The sequence below is a fragment of the Theropithecus gelada genome, chromosome 20 (assembly GCF_003255815.1).
Source record: "Theropithecus gelada isolate Dixy chromosome 20, Tgel_1.0, whole genome shotgun sequence".
NCBI classification, from domain to species: domain Eukaryota; kingdom Metazoa; phylum Chordata; class Mammalia; order Primates; family Cercopithecidae; genus Theropithecus; species Theropithecus gelada.
In genome coordinates this window covers 51,147,436-51,168,138 of record NC_037688.1, presented here as the reverse complement: position 1 = coordinate 51,168,138, position 20,703 = coordinate 51,147,436, and the positions used below count along the sequence as shown (strand labels likewise).

The 20,703-nt window shown below is 45.0% G+C and overlaps 1 protein-coding gene and 1 pseudogene across 4 annotated transcripts in view; one reads left to right on the top strand and one right to left on the bottom strand.

The window, feature by feature from the left end:
• MEIOB (meiosis specific with OB domains) overlaps positions 1-20,424 on the bottom strand; it is a 44,280-nt gene extending 23,856 nt beyond the window's left edge. For 2 of the 3 annotated variants that reach the window (XM_025369423.1, XM_025369424.1), the window contains exons 1-6: positions 20,247-20,424; positions 14,391-14,468; positions 12,050-12,107; positions 7,666-7,797; positions 6,077-6,149; positions 3,412-3,607 (exon numbers count right to left, since the gene is read on the bottom strand). In XM_025369423.1, coding sequence (XP_025225208.1) covers positions 3,412-3,607; positions 6,077-6,149; positions 7,666-7,797; positions 12,050-12,107; positions 14,391-14,459 — 528 coding nt within the window. In that variant the 5' untranslated portion in view covers positions 14,460-14,468; positions 20,247-20,424. The remainder of the gene's footprint in view (positions 1-3,411; positions 3,608-6,076; positions 6,150-7,665; positions 7,798-12,049; positions 12,108-14,390; positions 14,469-20,246) is intronic. The other variant, XM_025369425.1, reaches the window with a different exon arrangement.
• On the top strand, positions 9,462-10,051 carry LOC112613717 (annotated as a pseudogene). Its single transcript, XR_003117002.1, has one exon. The product of XR_003117002.1 is annotated as a 60S ribosomal protein L17 pseudogene (transcript).
• Positions 20,425-20,703: the final 279 nt, after the last annotated feature.

Here is a 20,703-nt window from a genome sequence, read left to right as displayed (position 1 = left end):
TGCAGTGGCCGGATATCCGCTCACTGCAAACTCTGCCTCCCAGGTTCACGCCATTCTCCTGCCTCAGCCTCCCGAGTAGCTGGGACTACAGGCGCCCGCCACCACGCCCGACTCATTTTTTGTGTTTTTAGTAGAGACGGGGTTTCACCGTGTTAGCCAGGATGGTCTTGATCTCCTGACCTCGTGATCCGCCCATCTCGGCCTCCCAAAGTGCTGGGATTACAGGCTTGAGCCACCGCGCCCGGCCCTGAAAGTCTTTATAACATGTCACAACAAGGCTCCATGACAGGCCCCCTGGGGCATCTACGTGGACTCCTCGAGGGCAGGGAGTGTGTTTCCAGCACGTGTGTGTCCCCATGGCTTAGTGTGGAACCCAGCATGAGTTCATGTGACTGAATGGACTCAGCCTCTCTGGGGTCAGCATCTCCATCTTCTTAGCAAACATCAAATATAGCATATCTGTGGTATAAAAAGTGTCCACAGGAAACAAACAAATAAAGCATACGTCCTCTGCCTTCTCCCCAGAACTACCGTGGTAAGAGCCACATGCGGGATACACAGGAAACTTTGACACTTTCCAATTCTGTCCATTGTGGGGTGAGATGATCACAGAAGTGGAGATGTTCTCGCCCATTAAAGCAAGTAAAAAAAAAAAAAAAAAAAAAAAAGAGTTGAACCTAAGACCCTTCTGTCCACCCGGTAGCTTCTCATGTGGGAACGGCAGGCGCCTCTGAGAGCTGCACAGCAGCAGGTCCAGCATGGACAGTCACTGGCCACCCCCCACCACTGCCACCACTGCATCTGTGGTGCCCAGAGAAAGGGACCTAGAAAGGACAGCCAGAGGCTGAGAGGTCAGCCTAACATCTGGGGTTGGGGAGATGAAGAACACTGTATAAAAAGGAGTTTTAAAGTGAAACAACAGTGGAGATGAGAGGAAGAAACAACAGGTTAAATGAAAGTGTGAAGAGTGGCCAGGTACGGTGGCTCATGCCTGTAATCCCAGCACTTTAGGGGGCCGAGGTGGGTGGATCACAAGGTCAGGAGTTCGAGACTAGCCTGACCACTATGGTGAAACCCTGTCCCTACTAAAAATACAAAAATTAGCCAGGCGTTGCGGTGCATGCCTTTAGTCCTGGCTACTCGAGAGGCTGAGGCAGGAGAATTGCTTGAACCCGGGAGGCAGAGGTTGCAGTGAGCCAAGATCATGCCACTGCACTCCAGCCTGGGTGACAGAGCGAGACTCCTTCCCCCCGCCAAAAAAAAAAAAGTGTGAAGAAAAGGAAATGTAAGAGGGCTGAAAGCCAAAGTGGAGACAAAAGGCATGAGAAGAAGTGACATGACACATGAAAGGTGCCAGACTCACTGAGGGTGTGGGAAAGCTGCCACAGTTTCCTGCTTACCCTACTGTATTCACTCAGGGTTGTAGACAATTCCTACTTCATTATAAATGTAATAGCACTGTCTAGAACTTGGGGAAATCGCAAACAATTGAGCACTCATTTGAACAACTGAATAGGACTGAACATAAACTGCCCACAAAGTGACCTCTCCTGTTTTTCAAGATGATCATATAACAGGCTTATTCCTTCTCCCTAAAGTATACAGATGCTCCCCAGGCGGCAGGCATGGCCTCCACAGCCGAGGCCCTGCCAACTGAGAAGGTCACATTCTCTCAGTCAGTCACCATTTAATATGACAAGCAATTCACGTTTACTTACATGAACTATCATAAGCGTGTGAGTGGTTTTTGTGGTTGTTGTTGTTTTTGTCTCTTGACTATCATCCCTCTGTATATTAAACGATTATTCTTGCCCCTTTATTTATTTATGTATTTATCGACCCAGAATCTCGCTCTGTCATCCAGGCTGGAGTGCAGTGGTGCCATCTCAACTCATTGCAACCTCTGCCTCCTGGGTTCAGTAATTCTCCTGCCTCAGCCTCCCAAGTAGCTGGCACTACAGGTACCTGCCACCATGCCCAGCTAATTTCTTTTTTTTTTTTTTTGAGACGGAGTCTCGCTCTATCGCCCAGGCTGGAGGGCAGTGGCACAATCTCGGCTCACTGTAACCTCCACCTTCCAGGTTCAAGTGATTCTCCTGACTCAGCCTCCCAAGTAGCTGGGATTGCAGGCACCTGCCACCACACCCAGCTAATTTTTTTTTTTTTTTTTTTTTTTTTTGAGATGGAGTCTCGCTGTGCTGCCCAGGCTAGAGTGCAGTGGCATGATCTTGGCTCACTGCAAGCTCCGCCTCCCAGGTTCATGCCATTCTCCTGCCTCAGCCTCCGGAGTAGCTGGGACTTAATTTTTGTATTTTTAGTGGCGATGGTGTTTCACCATATTGGCCAGGCTGGTCTCGAACTCCTGACCTTGTGATCCACCCGCCTCAGTCTCCCAAAGTGCTAGGATTACAGGCATGAGCCACTGTGCCAGACTTTTTTTTTTGTTTTTCTTTGTTTTTTTTTTTGAGACAGGGTCTCCCTCGATTGCCCAGGCTGGAGTGCAGTGGCATGATTTTGGCTCACTGCAACCTCAACCTCCCAGGCTCAGGTGATCTTCCTCCTTCAGCCTCCCAAGCAGCTGAGAATACAGGTACATGCCATCACACCCACCTAATTTCTGTATTTTTTTAGAGACAGAGGTTGCCCAGGCTGGTCTTGAACTCCTGGGCTCAAGTGATCCATCTGCCTTGGTCTCCCAAAGTGCTAGGATCACAGGTGTGAGCCACTGTGCCTGGACTAATTTTCATGTACTTTATTTTGTGAAACTTTACCGTTGAGGTCTATATGTCAATCTCTGCCTTATGGCTCTGGTCTGTCCAACTACAGAGCTCAGAACTTGCTACAATAATTCAGACAGATGCTGATGCACCAGAAGGGAACACCCCTGTGGTGCCCCACGGAGTGCCATCCTCCCCTGCACTTCACCAGCACAGTCCCACTCCACCTATTAGACCACGGAGCCCCTATGGCAGGGCAACGTGTATTCCCACTCCCTCCCCGGTTTCCGGGCAGCTCTGAGCACAAAGGCACAGAACCAATCCCTTAACTTACTGAACTACGCCCCGTCAAGGAAGATCGTGGAGATTTTCGAGTCAATAAGCTTACCCTTTTCATTTTCATCTTTGTTTAAGCAAAGTATAAAAAGCTGTCCTATAGTTAGCAGATCATTTATGAGCAGAGTGGAACACTGCATTTTGCATTGAAATACAATTTTATTTTACTACTCATCCACAGATAAAATGCTACTTTCCCTTTAATGAGAAGTGTTACTGTTTTCTTAATTCAACATACTATCAAGATACAGAAGACAAGTTACCCCAGCTGATCATGACCACTCCATCCCAAACACAAATCAAGTGACCGCAACACCCCTGACAAATTGCACTTGGCTTTGTTGGGGTTTTAACTTACCGACTTCACAGCTGCCAGCACGTTAATAATCCTCCCATTAAGACTGTGTCCATTTGCAACAATGTCACCCAATGAATAATAATCATGAGACTCTTTAACAGGTAAATGTATCAAAGAAAGTAACTTTGTGTCCACTTCGTAACTGGAACAAACTTTTACTGTTGAGTGATTCTCACTGAGCAATAGTTTACAGTTGCTAAATTGCAAAAACACAAGAAAGTTATATGAAAGTGATTTTTGGATACAAAAATATTTCTAGGTTCACATTTAAACTACATTTTTGGTTGAAATTTAGACAATACTAATACATACTTCTTACTCTTAGAAACACTGAATAATACGGCAAAACATTTTTTGTTTACAGTGCACTTTCATTAAGGAAATGTTTTGAGAATCGATTCGTGTTGGAGTTCTAAGCATACCATTTGTCCGATCTTGCCCAAGACTCTGCGCTTATTTCCTCCTCCAAAAAAATAGGAGCATAAAAGCACTCTGAAACTTTCAGGGGTTATGCAAACCTAAGGACTGGTTGTTTCTCTCTCTCATGGACTTGGCTGTTCTGCCTTAGTGCCTCAGGTCAGGGACTGTGTTTTTCCTACCCCTGCTAAGCTCTGCATGGGGCAGACGCAGAACACTGGCACAGCGAGCCCGAAATGAGGAGCTGTCCCTCCTGCACCCAGTCCCTGACGGCCCTTGGACTCTGTGCCCCAGCAGCCTCCTAACCCAGCCCCTCCTCCTCCCCACTGCTCGGCCTCACTTACCTACCTCATCACTTCTCTCCCATGCCACTGCCTTGCTCTCCTAACTAAGCTTCATTCCCCTACAGTCCATCCTCCACAAGCAAAGTGATCTTCCTAAATCACAAATATGAAAATGTTATTTCCCAGCTCAAAGACTGTCTTGTGGCTACCAGTCACAAAGGCAATAATTTGGTATGAAAGCAAAGCTGTCTGTGAAATACCTCTGCTTCTACCTTAAGCTTCTCCTCCTGCCCATGCCCTGCGTTCCAGCAGTATCAGACTACTAACGTTATGAAACTGATATTCCTAGATGAAAAATAGTAAAACATCAGCAGTTTCATATGGCTCAACCTAATATTAACTGTTCTGGAAAAGACAGGAGGTTTCCTGTTTCTTCCCTCTACCAAGAATGTTCTCTCCATCTAACCATCCATCCATCGCTTCCATGAATACTGAGAATCTGTTATATGCCAGACCCCATGCTAGGCACAAGGGATACAGGTGGTGAAGAAGGCAGACAAGACCTTTGATTTCATGAGATTCATATATGTGAGGGGGAGACCCAAGAACAATGAATTAAACAATCTCAGACGGTGACTTGGGTTATGGTGACAAAAACCAGGGCAAAATCCCAGTAATTGACCATTAGGGCTACCACAAACAGAGTAGATGGGGAAGGTTGAAGAAGATGACATTTAAGCTGTGAGTCAATAACCCAAAGAAGCAAATAATCAAACAGATGGGAGAATGTTCTATGCAGAGAGAGAATAGAAAATACAAAAGTTTGGCCTGGCGCAGTGGCTCACGCCTGCAATCCCAGCAATTTGGGAGGCCGAGGCAGGTGGATCACTTGAGGTCAGAAGTTTGACACCAGCCTAGCCAACATGGTGAAACCCTGCCTCTACTAAAAATACAAAAATTAGCTGGGCGTGGTGGCATGTGCCTGTAATCACAGCTACTTGGGAGGCTGAGGTGGGAGAATCGTTTGAACCCAGGAGGTGGAGGTTATAGTGAGACGAGATTGCGCCACTGTACTCCAGCCTGGGCAACAGAGTGAGACTCTGCCTCAGTAAAAATAAAAATAAAAAGGAAATACAAAAGTTATTAGTGCAGAATGAGTTCACAGCGTTCATGAAATGTAAAGAAATTTACTGTGGCTACACAGAAATGAAGTTTGAGAGTCTGGCATAAGATGAGGTCAGAAAAGAAGGTGGAAAGGGGTCACAATTGATGTGAGTGTCAATGCCATAGACTGCCGTGCCCACCGAGAGCCCTTTACAGGCTGGTACAGGGGCGCAGCCACACCCTTCTCTCCAGAACTGCCAGACCCACCTTTGAGCTGATGCCCTGCCCCACCCTGGGGGTTTGGGGAGTGGATGGACTACAGCCAGGACACTACTCTAGGGGCCACTGCCACTCCAGAGCTTCCTCCTGGGCTCCTGCTGAGGCTCCAGGTGAACCCACTTCTCTGCTCACCTTCTTCCCTGCCTAGCCTTCCCCTGAGAGCTCACCCTCAACCAACCACTCCCACAAGAGTCCTCCTCTCAAGCTCCGCTTCGAAGGAATCTGCCCTAAGATGGTAAGCCTGTGAGTAGAAGGATATCTTGATATGAAAAAAGATAGATGTAATTTCCAAAGTTTATCTTTTCTTCTCAGTTTTAACATGACAAAGTCAAATTTTAGTAAATCTAAGAATGAGAATCAAAGTACTAAACCAAAGCCATTTTTCATGTGACTCTGTATCAAAGTAAATTATGTCATAATCAAAGATGAATTTTATAAAATTAAACTCCTCATTTTTACTGAAATAGAAACAGAACACTTTTAGTAAGATCTCTGCTAACCTGATAGAACATTATTAGTAATGATCATTCTGGCACAATCTCTGTGCCAGAGGTTGATCTCTGTGCTAGACAGATGCTTACCTAGGAGTTGCAGGGCTGAATTTTTCTTCTCTTTCTATTTCCTTTCTTTGGATCAGGGGATTTTCAATTATCACTAAAACAGAGGGCAAAGTATGATGATATTACAAAACAGTAATAAGATAAACACACTAATCCTAAATAACATCCTGTTTAATGTATAATCATCGACTCTAGGCTTTAAAAATTCCTCACCTCATTCCTCTTCTCCACCATCAACATATAACATATTTTGATACTGAGATGTCAAAATCAAAATATTTATCTCCATATGTAACTAATATTCCAGCATTTATTCAAGGGATGTCTATAACTATACTGGGCCCTCTGAAGTTTGTGAAGCTTTCTGCCTTCATAGTCCATGCGTTCACTGACCCTATTATTCAACTACAGAGATACCATACACTGTCCTGAAAGTTAAAATACAAAGCGATATACAATTAGGTTCTAAATAACTGATATGGGGAGTGGGCTGCTTGAGACCACAGTATTAAAGAGGAGTGTTTTCATTACCTGCATTACTCTTTTCTCTTTTTCTGTCGTGAAGGAGAGCTAGTACACATGCTTCCTTGTTGCTTTTATGAGGCTAGGGCTCACAAAAGTTATCTGTTGAGTGACTAAGTTCCACACTTTATACTAGGTACACTATCTCATTTAATATTTACAAAAACCTAAAGAGGTATTAGTTCATAGTTGAGACCCAACAAGATTAAGAAATTTTCTCAAAGCCATAATGTAAGTAAATGTTGGAACTGGGATTTGAATCTAGACCTCTGTGCTTTCGAAGTCTCCTGTTCTTTCTACTATACGAGGCTGTTCTGTCAGAGAGATACTAGGGTGAGTAGAAGATGTAAAAGATTTGGTATTTCAACTAAAAGTAAAGTTCCTTAAAATCCCATTAACAATTCAAATATCAGTTTTTATCAAATCTATTCAGTGGTCAAATGTCAACTTTTATCAAAATATATTCAGTGGCCATTTTATACGTCTATAGAAAGATAACCAATAATAACAATAATATGGGTTGATGCAAATTGAAATATGTAATAAACCAAAGACAGTAAGGTTACCTGGTAAAAATATAACGATCATGTTTGTATGCTTTAAGTAACATTCTGAATGCTTTGTACTGCAGTCTTTTTTTTTTTTTTTTTTTTTTTTTGAGACAGGGTCTTACTCTGTAACCCAGGCTGGAGTGCAGAGGCATGATGTTGGCTCATTGCAACCTCCACCTCCCAGGCTCAAGCCATCCTCTCACTTCAGCCTCCTTAGTAGCTGGTACTACAGGCCCACGCCACCACGCCCAGCTAATTTTTTGTATTTTTTGTAGAAATGGGGTTTTGCCATACTGCTCAGGCTAGTCTTGAACTCCTAGACTCATGCAATCCACCCACCTCGGCCTCCCAAAGTATTGGGATTATAGGCATGAGCCACCACGCCCCACTACATTATACTATTAACACTTGACTTTTTCTGGTAAAGTTCTTGAGAATTATGAACTGTGTCTCATTTCAACTCCTTCAGTGTAGTTACCATAATCATACCACAGGAATAATACAATGGAAAAAATTTAAGAATCAATGCCAACTTACCACAGTCACCAACCCTAAAGCTGTCAGAAAGAGACTTGATGTAATCTTCATTGCCCCAGGAAGCTGCATTTACAAAATGTGCTGGTGAATCCCGAATGGTGAAGCTGAAAGTGTACCTTTCTGATCCAATATCTAAGGGAAAACCAATGCTTTTATTTTTCAAATGAAGAGTTTCAATCGCTTCTCTGCCTTTGGTGTCACATGAAAAGTTTCATTTAAATTACAAACAAATGATTATTTCTTTAATCAAATGACTATTGATTATGATAATAAAAACACTCAAACACATGGAACAAAATGTTTTCAGATGTATATTCTATAGCACTATGCTTCCATGAATTTCAAACTGAAGTGGTAACAGGTTGCCCCCTTGATCCCTTCCCTGGTGATCTGTGTATTTGGAGGGAAAGACATGTAAACTTGAGCCATCCAGGTATTACCTTAGGTTCTCCTTTTCTCTCTTACTGTTGTTTGAACCTAAGTCATAATTCAGATCTAAATAGTTATTTCAGTCCCAGCTACTTGGGAGGATGAAGCAGAGGGACTGCTTAAGCCCAAAAGTTCAAGGCTTCAGTGAACTGTGACTGCACCACTGCTCTCCAGACTGGGCAACAGAGCAAGACCCCATCCCTAAAATAAAAATAAAAATAGGCTGGGCGCCATGGTTCACACCTATAATCCCAGCACTTTGGGAGACCGAGGCGGGTGGATCACCTGAGGTTAGTTCAAGACCAGCCTGGCCAACATGGTGAAACCCTGTCTCTACTAAAAATACAAAACTTAGCCGGGTGTGGTGGTGGGTGCCTGTAATCCCAGCTACTCGGGAGGCTGAGGCAGGAGAATTGCTTGAACCCAGGAGACGGAGGTTGCAGTGAGCCGAGATCCAGCCTGGGTGAAAAGAGAGAAACTGTCTCAAAAATAAATAAATAACTAGTAATCAAATAAAAATAAAAATTGGCCAGGCACAGCAGCTTACCCCTGTGATCCCGGGGCTTTGGGAGGTGAGGTGGGAGAATCACTTGAGGCCTGCAGTTCAAAACCAGCCTGGGCAACACAGAGGGACTCAATCTCTACAGAAAATGTTAAAACGAGTGGTGGCACTCATCTTTAGTCTCAGCTGCTTGGGAGGCTGAGGAAGGGCTGCTTGAGCCCAGTTTAAGTGTGCAGTGAGCTTTGAATGCACCACTGCACTCCAGTCTGGGAAGAATGAATTCAGGGTGTTCATGAAATGTACACCCAGGCTGGAGTTTAGTGACGCGATCTCTCAGCTCACTGCAACCCCCGCCTCCCAGTTCAAGCTATTCTCCTGCCTCAGCCTCCCGAGCAGCTGGGACTACAGGCGCACACCACCATGCCAGGCTAATTTTTGTATTTTTTTTTAGTAAAAACAGATTTTGTTTTTTGTTTGTTTGTTTTTGAGACGGAGTTTCGCTCTTGTCACTCAGGCTGGAGTGCAATGGCATGATCTCAGCTCACTGCAACATCCGCCTCCTGGGTTCAAGCAATTCTCCTGCCTCACCTTCCCAAGTAGCTGGGATTACAGGCGCCTGCCACCGTGCCTGACTAATTTTGTACTTTTAGTAGAGATGGGGTTTCACCATGTTGGCCATGCTGGTCTCGAACTCCTGACCTCGTGATCCGCCTGCCTCAGCCTCCCAAAATGCTGGCGTGAGCCACTGCACCTGGCAAGATGAGGCTTTTTAGCAGAGGTGGGGAAGAACAGAGTGAGACCCTGTCTCTAAAAAAAAATAAATAAATTTTAAAAATAATAAAACCTCTTTCCCTAAGCAGCCTGAGGTAATCTGTGAAAAGGGTTCGCTATTCACTTGACCTGGAGAACCCCATGAAATCATGCAAATCAAGAGGTTCCAATCTTCCTGTTCACTTTAAGAACACTCGTGAAACCGCTCAGGCCATCAAGGGTATGCATATACGAAAAGCCACCAAGTATCTGAAAGATGTCACTTTACAGAAACAGTGCATACCATTCCAACGTCACAATGGTGGAGTTGGCAGGTGTGCGCAAGCCAAGCAGTGGGACTGGACAGAAGGTCGGTGGCCCAAAAAGAGTGCTGAATTTTTACTGCACATGCTTAAAAACGCAGAGCGTAATGCTGAACTTAAGGATTTAGATTTAGATTCTCTGGTCATTGAGCATATCCAAGTGAACAACGCACCTGAGATGCACCGCCGGACCTACAGAGCTCATGGTCGAATTAACCCATACATGAGCTCTCCCTGCCACATTGAGATGATCCTTACTGAAAAGGAACAGATTGTTCCTAAACCAGAAGAGGAGGTTGCCCAGAAGAAAAAGATATCCCAGAAGAAACTGAAGAAACAAAAACTTATGGCACGGGAGTAAATTCAGCATTAAAATGAATGTTAATAAAAGGAAAAATAATTAAAATAAGTTATTTCAAAACAAATTATGTGCTACTTAATAAGGACCACTAGGGGTCAGCAAATACTTTTTTTCCAAAATAGAAATTTCGTATTGGTTTTGCTAATTAAAAATTACAACCTGGCTGGGTGCAGTTGCTCCTGCCTGTAATCCCAGCACCTTGGGAGGCCAAGCGGGTAAGACTGCTTCAGCCAAGGAGTTCAAGATCAGTCAGGGCAACAAAGTGAGACCCTCTGTCTCTACAAAAAAATCCAAAAATTATTCAGGCATGGTAGCATGCACCTGTGGTCTGGGCTACATGGGAGGCTGAGGCAGGAGGACCACTTGAGCTCAGAGTCGAGGCTGCAGTGAGCTGTGTTCACATTGCTGCACTCCAGCCTGAGTGACACCGAGACTGTATCTCAATTTTTTAAAAAAAGTAATATAGCCCAACATACATGCAAATTACAGACATATTCTGAACTGTCTATTAGTGTCTACCTCTAGGGAGAGGACTAGGATGGGGAAAGTGAGGAGCTGAAAAGGGGAATTTTACTTTTCAACTCTATGACCTTTGGTACTGCTGGAATGTTTTATGAAAATATAATGTTGTATGTACAATGTTTTAAGTCAGTAAGCATACTTCCTCCAAAAAAGGAATATCACAGATGTCATCATAAAAAGAAGCCAAACAACACAGAAGCTTTTCTCCTTCCCTCACAGTCTGATAGGTGAATAACCATGTTTTTTGTTTGTTTGTTTGTTTGTTTGTTTTTTGAGACAGAGTTTCACTCCTGTTGCCCAGGCTGGAGTGCAATGGCGCCTTATGAAGTTTGGTAAAAAGATATATAGACTTTCTCAAACTATTTATTTAGTAATTCTGATCTAATTAGTTAAGATGAAACAAAGTGCATGCACAAATGATATGGGTACCAGATGACAGCTTTGTATTTACCTTAAAGATAAAAGCATCATGCCTGTAATCCCAGCACTCTAAGAGGCTGAGGTGGGATGATCACTTGAGCCCAGGAGTTTGAGACCAGCCTGGGCAACAGAGCAAGACCCTGTCTCTACAAAAAAAATTTTTTTCAATCAGCCAGGCGCTGGCCGCGGTGGCTCACACCTGTAATTCCAGCACTTTGGGAGGACGAGGCAGGGAGATCACTTGAAGTCAGGAGTTCAAGACCAGCCTGGCCAACATGGTGAAATCCCATCTCTACTAAAAATACAAAAATTAGCCAGGCATGATGGCATGTGCCTGTAATTCCAGCTATTTGGGAGGTTGAGGCATGAGAATCGATTGACCCCGGGAGGCAGAGGTTGCAGTGAGCTGAGATCGTGCCATTGCACTCCAGCCTGAGTGATAGAGCGAGAGTCCATCTCGAAAAAAAAAAAAGCGGCCAGGCGTGGTGGCTCCCGCCTGTAATCCCAGCACTTTGGGAGACAGAGGCGGGTGGATCACGAGGTCAGGAGATCGAGACCATCCTAGCTAATACGGTGAAACCCTGTCTCTACTAAAAACACAAAAAATTAGCTGGGTGTGGTGGCGGGTGCCTGTAGTCCCAGCTACTCGGGAGGCTGAGGCAGAAGAATGGCGTGAACCCGGGAGGTGGAGCTTGCAGTGAGCCGAGATCGCGCCACTGCACTCCAGTCTGGGAGACAGAGCGAGACTCCGTCTCAAAAAAAAAAAAAAAAAAAAAAAAAGCAGAAGAGCTTTGCGGCTCTCAAAAAAAAAAAGCAGAAAGAGAACACATGTGCTCAAATATACATATATATGCACATATGTATATATACATAGAGAGAGAGAGAGAGAGAGAGAAAATGTGGGAGGGAGGGAAAGAGACAGCCTTGAATCAGGTACTTGACCATCCAATAGAGAGCATGACCATTGCTCTTAAGAAGTTAAACAGGCATAGAAAAATTAATCACTTAAATATACTTTGTTGTAGTCATAAGCCAAAGTTGATGAAAAATGAAGCAAAGAGTTAAATAGAACTCAGCTTTTTCTGTCTGGAAAGCCTTTGACATCTGTTTTCCCAATAACTACACCAATTACTTTCTGAAAAACAAAAAGGTTACAGAAGACCAATATTAAACACAGATGTACATGGTAAATTTAATTTCATGGGTTTGTTATACTTTACTGGCTCTAACAAACATTTCTGACTTGGAACATTTAAATGTATTTATTCCATGCAAACATCTAAAAGAAGCTCATAAATGTTCAATTCCACAAGGAATAGTACAAAGTAATCCAAAAGTTAACTACTATTATAATCATTTAATTCTTAGCATGTTTCTATTTTATTTTCAATCACTAGATGGAGCACAATAACTGCCCTATGCTATCAGTCCTTATTTAATTTATCCAAAGCTCATGTATAATGCAATTTAGTTTGCCACGGTCTTCAAAGCTTTCCTTTATATAGGGTTTTCTAACAATCCACATAAAATAGCTTACTTCTTAATCCAAACATGCTGGACAGTAATATAAATTAGACTGTAACAAAACTTATATTTTGCCACTAATAAATCTAAATCCTAAAGCCCTAGATCTTAAACCTCAGAGATATTAACATCTCCTTAAAATGTTTAATGTTCTCTTCACTGACTACTGAAGAAAAATTTTAAATGTGTTTTGAGAAATAAAAATGGGCCGGGTGTGGTGGCTCACACCTGTAATCCCAGCATTTTGGGAGGCCGAGGCGGGTGGGTCACCTGAGGTCATGAGTTCAAGACCAGTCTGATCAACATGGTGAAACCCCATCTCTACTAAAAATACAAAAAATTAGCTGGGTATGGTGATGGGTGCCTGTAATCCCAGCTACTCGCGAGCTGAGGCAGGAGAATCGCTTGAATCCGGGAGGCAGAGACTGCAGTGAGCTGAGATCCTACTATTTCACTTCAGCCCGGGCAATAGAACAGGACTCCATCTCAAAATAAATAAATAAATAAAAATAAAAACAAATAAATTAAAAATAAAAATGAATACCTTTTCTGAAAGGAAAAAACTAAACTTATTTTGCTAATTGCAGCAACTGATTTTAACCTTACAATAATCTGTGACATTTACATTACAATCAGGCTTTTAAGACTCCTACATTCTAGCTGAGCTATCAGCTAGCCTTATTGCTTATTTAGACACATTGGTATTATTTCTTCAATTCCTTATACATGCAGATCTCACTGAATTTTGTTGGAAAATCCAACTGATGGAAATGCTGAGTAAAACCTTCTATCTGAAGAGACCATTATTAGCAAATAGTTTACCTTTCAAGAAAAACTATAACACTTGTTTTTTTTAATATTTATAAATTTTAAATTATTAAAGTTATATGTAAATGTATTCCATTGTAAGAAATCCAGTTTGCAAAAGCAAAATATAGTGACTGCTCAGGGGCAGGGAAGATAAGGGTGTGTGGTAGTTGCTTTACAATAAGTTATTTAACTTATAAGATGATTCCACCCAGTTTTTTTTTTAAATAAGTAACAGTTGAGGTGTATTCAAAATCATTGAATTCCCCTATAACTACTGCTCAAAAAGTCAATTTTCACATAATAATTTCAGAAAACACACCTGTTATAAACCTTGTATCATAAAAGCAGCATAATGTCAAATACTTAGACCATAACTTCGATAATTTGGTTAGAAAACTGCTACTGCTGAACCAAATGGTTTTGTTTTGTTTTGTTTTTTGTTTTTTTGTTTTTTTGTTTTTGAGACAGAGGTTCGCTCTTGTTGCCCAGGCTGGAGTGCAATGGCGTGATCTCAGCTCACTGAAACCTCCGCCTTCTGGCTTCACGCGATTCTCCTGCCTCAGCCTCCTGAGTAGCTGAGATTACAGGCATGAGCCACCATGCCCAGCTAATTTTGTATTTTTAGTAGAGACGGGAGTTTCTCCATGTTGGTCAGGCTGGTCTCGAACTCCCAACTTCAGGTGATCCAGCTGTCTCAGCCTCCCAAAGTGCTAGGATTACAGGTGTGAGCCACCGTGCCCGGCCTGGTTTAATTTTACAATGCTAAATTTGAGCATGAATTAAATTTTTCACTTTATTAAATATTTAATTAAAATAATACATCTATTAATCATTTTGAACAATTACTAGTCATATCTACAATCACATCTTCTACTCTACATACAAATAAAGATTAATTTTCATCTAGGTGGCATAAATACAAAGAAATTTTGGTATACTTAATATCTAACAATTATACCAATGCAATCAGTATCTATATACTTGTCCATTATAAAAGCATGTGTTGAATGAATGAATAATGTTGATGCAATTTTATCACATAAGATTTTGTTAGTGAGCAAATCACCACATCATTGAAACCTACCAGATTAGCCATATTTGGCTGCAGATCTGAAAGGGTAGTGAAGGTCCTCGTTGCAAAGGAGTTTGCCATTTTTTTAATCTGCATTTTAGAAAATATAATTTAGATATATAAACTGAATAAATGAAATAAATCATGAAAAATTCCAAGAGTTTAAAATATTATTTAGGGCCGGACGTGGTGGCTCACACCTGTAATCCCAGCACTTTGGGAGGCTGAAGTGGGCAGATTGCCCGAGGTCAGGAGTTCAAGACCAGCCTGGCCAACATGGCAAAACCTCATGTGGAGCGGGAGCCAGTAATCTCAGCTACTCAGGAGGCTGAGACAGGAAGAAGTGCTTGAACCTGGGAGGTGGAAGTTGCACTGAGCCAAGATCGCACTACTGCACTCCAGCCTGGGCAACAGAGCAATGCTCTGTCTCAAAAATAAATAAAACAAAATAAAATAAAATATTATTGGCCAGGCGCGGTGGCTCATGCCTATAATCCCAGCACTTTGGGAGGCCGAGGAGGGTGGATCATGAGGTCAGGAGATCGAGACCATCCTGGCTAACATGGTGAAACCCTGTCTCTACTAAAAATATAAAAAATTAGCAGGCCGGGCGCGGTGGCTCAAGCCTGTAATCCCAGCACTTTGGGAGGCCGAGACGGGCGGATCACGAGGTCAGAAGATCGAGACCATCCTGGCTAACACGGTGAAACCCCGTCTATACTAAAAAATACAAAAAACTAGCCGGGCGAAGTGGCGGGCGCCTGTGGTCCCATCTGCTCGGGAGGCTGAGGCAGGAGAATGGCGTGAACCCGGGAGGCGGAGCTTGCAGTGAGCTGAGATCCGGCCACCGCACTCCAGCCTGGGCGACAGAGCCAGACTCAGTCTCAAAAAAAAAAAAAAAAAAAAAAAAAAAATTAGCCGGGCGTGGTGGTGGGTGCCTGTAGTCCCAGCTACTCAGAAGGCTGAGGCAGGAGAATGGCGTGAACCCAGGAGGCGGAGCTTGCAGTGAGCCAAGACTGCGCCACTGCACTCCAGCCTGGATGACAGAGCGAGACTCCGTCTCAAAAAATAAATAAATAAAATAAAATAAAATATTATGTAGGAAAGCACTGGGTATTTTACTCCTTCTTTATAAAATTTTTATTGTAATGGTAAAATGTACATTAATATTGATTCAACCTATAGAAAACATGTTCAGAATGTCCTTTTATAATTTTGAATGATATAGCTATTATAGGTTTCAATTCTTAACTTTCATTTCTAAAACCATGTAAAATTTAGTAGTTTTTGAGCACCATGTAAATTTAGTTTTATTTTTTAATTTTTATTTATTTATTTTCTTTTTCTTTTTTTTTTTCTTGAGACATCAGTCTCACTCTGTGTTCCAGTCTGGAGTGCAGTGGCACAATCTCAGTTCACTGAAATGTCCACCTCCTGGGCTCAAGGGATTCTCCTGCCTTGGCCTCCCGAATAGCTGGGATTACAAGTGCCAGCCACCACGCTCGGCCAATTTTTGTATTTTTACAAGACAAAACCCTGTAGAGACAGGGTTTCACCACGCTGGCCAGGCTGGTCTCGAACTCCTGATTTCAAGTGATCCACCCGCCCCAAAGTGCTGGAATTATAGGCATGAGCCACCAAGCCCAGCCAAATTTAGAGTTTTACATGCAAGATGATTCAGTGGGACATTTTTTTTTTTTTGAGACGGAGTCTCACTGTTGCCCAGTCTGGAGTGAAGTGGTGCAATCTTGGCTCACTGTAAGCTCCACCTCCTAGGTTCACGCCATTCTCCCACCTCAGCCTCCCAAGTAGCTGGGATTACAGGCGCCTGTCACCACACCCGGCTGATTCTGTTTTTGTATTTTTAGTAGAGATGGGGTTTCACCATGTTAGCCAGGGTGGTCTCAATCTCCTGACCTCGTGATCCGCCTGCCTCAGCCTCCCAAAGGGCTGGGATTACAGGCATGAGCCACCGCACCTGGCCTCAATGGGACATTTAAGGATTTAAATATTTATTAGCATCAAGCTACCTCAAAAAATACAGCAAAAAACTACTGTAAACACCTCAAATTGAGCATTTGATTATACTGTGTGAAGGGAAAGGTAGTAATTTTTTTTTTTTGAGACGGAGTCTCGCTCTGTCGCCCAGGCTGGAGTGCAGTGGCGCGATCTCGGCTCACTGCAACCTCTGCCTACCAGGTTCAAGCGATTCTCCTGCCTCAGCCTCCCAAGTAGCTGGGACTACAGGCACATGCCACCACACCTGGCTAATTTTTTTGCATTTTATGTAGAGATGGAGTTTCACTGTGTTAGCCAGGATGGTCTCGATCTCCCGATCTCATGATCCACCCATCTCAGCCTCCCAAAGTGCTGGGAATACAGGAATGAGCCACTGTGCCCAGCCCGGGAAAGGTAGTAATTTTAAACACACCTCTACATGGTAAACTCCATAAGGAGAGAGGTGGCATCTTACATATTTTTATGTATGTATTTCATAACTGAAAACAATAAATATCAGATGAACGAAATGGTGGTTTGTCCCTCAATATCATCACGATAAAAGATTCTATTGTAGAAAAACTCTAAGCTATATCAAACAGGTTGACTTGACTTCACTTAATAATCCAGGGCCTCTTTAACTCTAGGAATGCCCACACCCACAGGCTCCAGTTCAAGGATGTGTCTCATGACACCTGAGTTTCAGGCAGCCTGTGGAGTTAGTCAAATGTGATTTTGAATTGCAGCACCACTTGTTTGTAGTCGTGTGTTTTCACATTACTAAACATTAATTTCCTCATCCTTAAACTGTGGATAACATCAACTTTGCAATGAAAAATAGAAACAGTGTATACAAGATGCCTGAATGTTCACAGGCTCACAACCAATGATGGCACTGCTTGTCAATACTATCCAATGTACCAGTTTTTGTATTCAAGGCCTTTCAGTGCCAGAAGAAACATTTGGGAATTAAGCTGTGTCAAGTTTTTAATTCATTCTTTGGCCTGGTCTGATGTGGCTTACAATGCAATGCCACTATCTAAAACACTTGCCAAACTGTGACAAATTCATTCACTCATCCAGCCATTCAACTAATATTTATTTACAGCCCAAAGTGCCAGACAAATGAGTCGAGAGGATGAGTCAGACATTTGAGTCAGTGGCTGAACTTTCTGTACAAACACAACTACCTACACATCAAGCGATTTCTCCACATTTTTATCCCTTAGTATCTCTTGGTGGAACATGGTATCCTATTATCTCTCTGAATTCCCTTGTCTGCTACCATTAGAGGTATATAGTAGTAGACTTTAGTGTCTGCCCACAAAAAAATATGACTTGCTTCTCTACCTGGCCACTTTAACAGATACAAGATTAATATGAACGAAAGAGCTCAATCTGAGAATTCAGAGATGACTTCATTCATCAACAACTACTGTCTCTTTTATTCTACAATTTTTTTTTTTTTTTTTTTGACGGAGTCTTGCTCTGTTGCCCAGACTGGAGTGCAGTGGTGCGATCTCGGCTCACTGAAACCTCCACCTCCAGGGTTCTAGCAAGTCTCCTGGTTCAGCCTCCTCAGTAGCTGGGATTACAGAAGCCTGCCACCACATCCAGCTAAGTTTTGTATTTTTTGTAGAGATGGGGTTTCACCTGAGGTGGGCAGATCACGAGGTCAGGAATTTGAGACCAGCCTGGCCAACATGGTGAAACCCTGTCTATACTAAAAATACAAAAAATTAGCCAGACATGGTGGCGCATGCCTATAATCCCTGCTACTCAGGAGGCTGAGGCAGGAGAATCCTTGAACCAGGGAGGCAGAGGTTGCAGTGAGCAAAGACTGCACCACCGCACTCCAGCCTAGGCAACTGGGCAAGAATCTGTCTCAAAAACAAACAAAAAAATAACCCTTCCCATGGCACCCTGACTCAAATCCAGACTCCTTGCGGTAGCGTGCCATGCCCAGCTGACCTGGCCTCTCTGGTGCCCTGGCTCTCTGGTCCCCTGGCTCTCCGGTCCCCTGGCTCTCTGGTCCCCCGGCTGTGCGCATTTCCTCAGCATGGGCCTCGGGCCTTCGCAGATGTAGCACCTCTTTCTCCAGCATCCCCATCTTTCCAAAACAGGCTCTCCTCAGGTCTCCAGGAGAGGCCTTTCCTGCCACCCTGCCTCACGCAGCCGTGCCTCTGAACTCCCCTCTGGACACTGCCAGTTGCCTGCTGATTTGTCTTTCTCCCTCATGACACAGTAGCTCGTCAGGACAGAGCCACGTCCTCACTGCACCCCACAGTAACCATGCAGTTCAGGGCCTCACACGCAGCAGCTGCCAGGTATGTGCTCACTAAATGAATACATGAGCCCTTTTAAAAGCGATCTAATTTGTAAACTGAGGATAATATTGCTACAATTAGCCTTTTGGAGAACTAGAAATTTAGTTAACAGCTAATTTTACATATATAACATGCACTGAAGTTATGGGAACAAGTGTGATTTCTATCTTGCTATTGTAGACAAATGAAGCTTCCAGGGAGCTCAGTGATGAGGTTCCTACGATTTTTTTCTTTTCTTTTTTTTTTTTTTTTTTTTTTGAGACAGGGTCTGTTCTGCTTCCCAGGCTGGAGTGCAATGGTGCAACCTTGGCCCACTGCAACCTCCGCATCCCTGGTTCAAGCGATTCTCCTGCCTCAGCCTCCCAAGTAGCTGGGATTACAGGCGCACCACCAGCAAGCTTGGCTAATTTTTTTTTTTTTTTAAGTAGAGACAGGGTTTCACCATGTTAGCCAGGCTGGTCTCCAACTCCTCACCTCAGGTGATCCTCCCACCTCGGCCTCCCAAAGCACTGGGATGACCGGCATAAGCCACAGTACCCAGCAGACATCTGCACATTTTTTTTTTTCTGTCGCCCGGGCTGAAGTGCAACGGCGTGATCTTGGCTCACTGCAACCTCTGCCTCCTGAGTTCAAGCAATTCTCCTGTCTCAGCCTCCCAAGTAGCTAGGATTACAGGCACGCGCCACCACGCCCGGCTAATTTTTGTATTTTTTGTAGAGATGGGGTTTCACCATGTTGGCCAGGCTGGTCACGTTGGCCTCCCAAAGCTGAAGTAATCCCAAAGGATTACAGGGGTGAGCCACCGCGCCCGGCTTTGTGTGCGTGTGGGTGTGTCTGTGATGGAGTGTCACTGTCGCCTGGGCTGGAGTGCAGTGGCGCGATCTCGGCTCATCGCAACCTCCTCCTCCCGGGTTCCAGCGATTCTCCTGCCTCAGCCTCCCGAGTAGCTGGGACGACAGGCGCCCCCCACCACGCCCGACTAGTTTTGTATTTTTAGTAGAGACGGGGTTTGTCCATGTTGGTCAGGCTGGTCTCGAACCCCCGACCTCGGGTGATCCACCCGCCTCGGCCTCCCAAAGTGCTGGGATAACAGGCGTGCGCCACCGCTGCACTTTTTAACTGACAGGTCGCGGCTTGGAAAACTCAAAGTCGGACCCACAAGTCAGAGGCTCTCAGCTCCGCGAGGGGCTTTCCCGCGTGTCCTCCGGCACCGGCCTCGATAAGCCCCGGGAAAGGCAAAGCTGCGGAGGCCGCGGGAGGCGCCGGGAGGGCGGGCGGCGCCACAGGACAACCCGCCCCCGCCAACCCCGCGGTGACCCGAGGATGCGGCGGGGACCGGACTCCGCGTGGGGCGCAGGCACGTACCCCACACGCGGCGCGGCTCCGCCCGCCCCCTCCCCTCACGCGCGCGCCCGCCGCTCCCTCGGGGCGTCCGCCAGCCCAAATCCGTGCCCTGACCCGCGCGGGCTCCCTTCCTCCGACGCCGCCTCACAGCTGGAGGCCGGGCGGGCGTCGCCACCACGCGGTCCACGCCGCTGCTCACCCGACGCTCGCCCGGCCAGCTGCTCCCCGGGCCTGCACAGAGGCAGCCGCAGCTTCGCGGACCAGGCCCGCCCGACCCCCGGGTCGCCGGCGCTTCGCGGCTTCTCCACAGGATGCTCGGGCCACAGCCTCGTGCAGGTGCGACGGGCGCGCGACCGTTAGCACGAGGCCCCGCCCCGTCCTCACCGACTCCGCCCGCGCCGCGCTCCGACTCCGCCCCCACCGCGCACCGACTCCGCCCCCGGCGCGCTCCGACTCCGCCCCCACCGCGCACCGACTCCGCCCCCGGCGCGCTCCGACTCCGCCCCCACCGCGCACTGACTCCGCCCAGGGGAGGGGAGCCCGGTTGCCGTTTCTTCCAACGCGGGAGTCAAAGGGGCAGGACAGCAGCAGGTTCAGAGCCGCGTGTGGCTCTGTGGTCGCTCGATTCCAACACCGGAAAAAAATAGACTTATCTA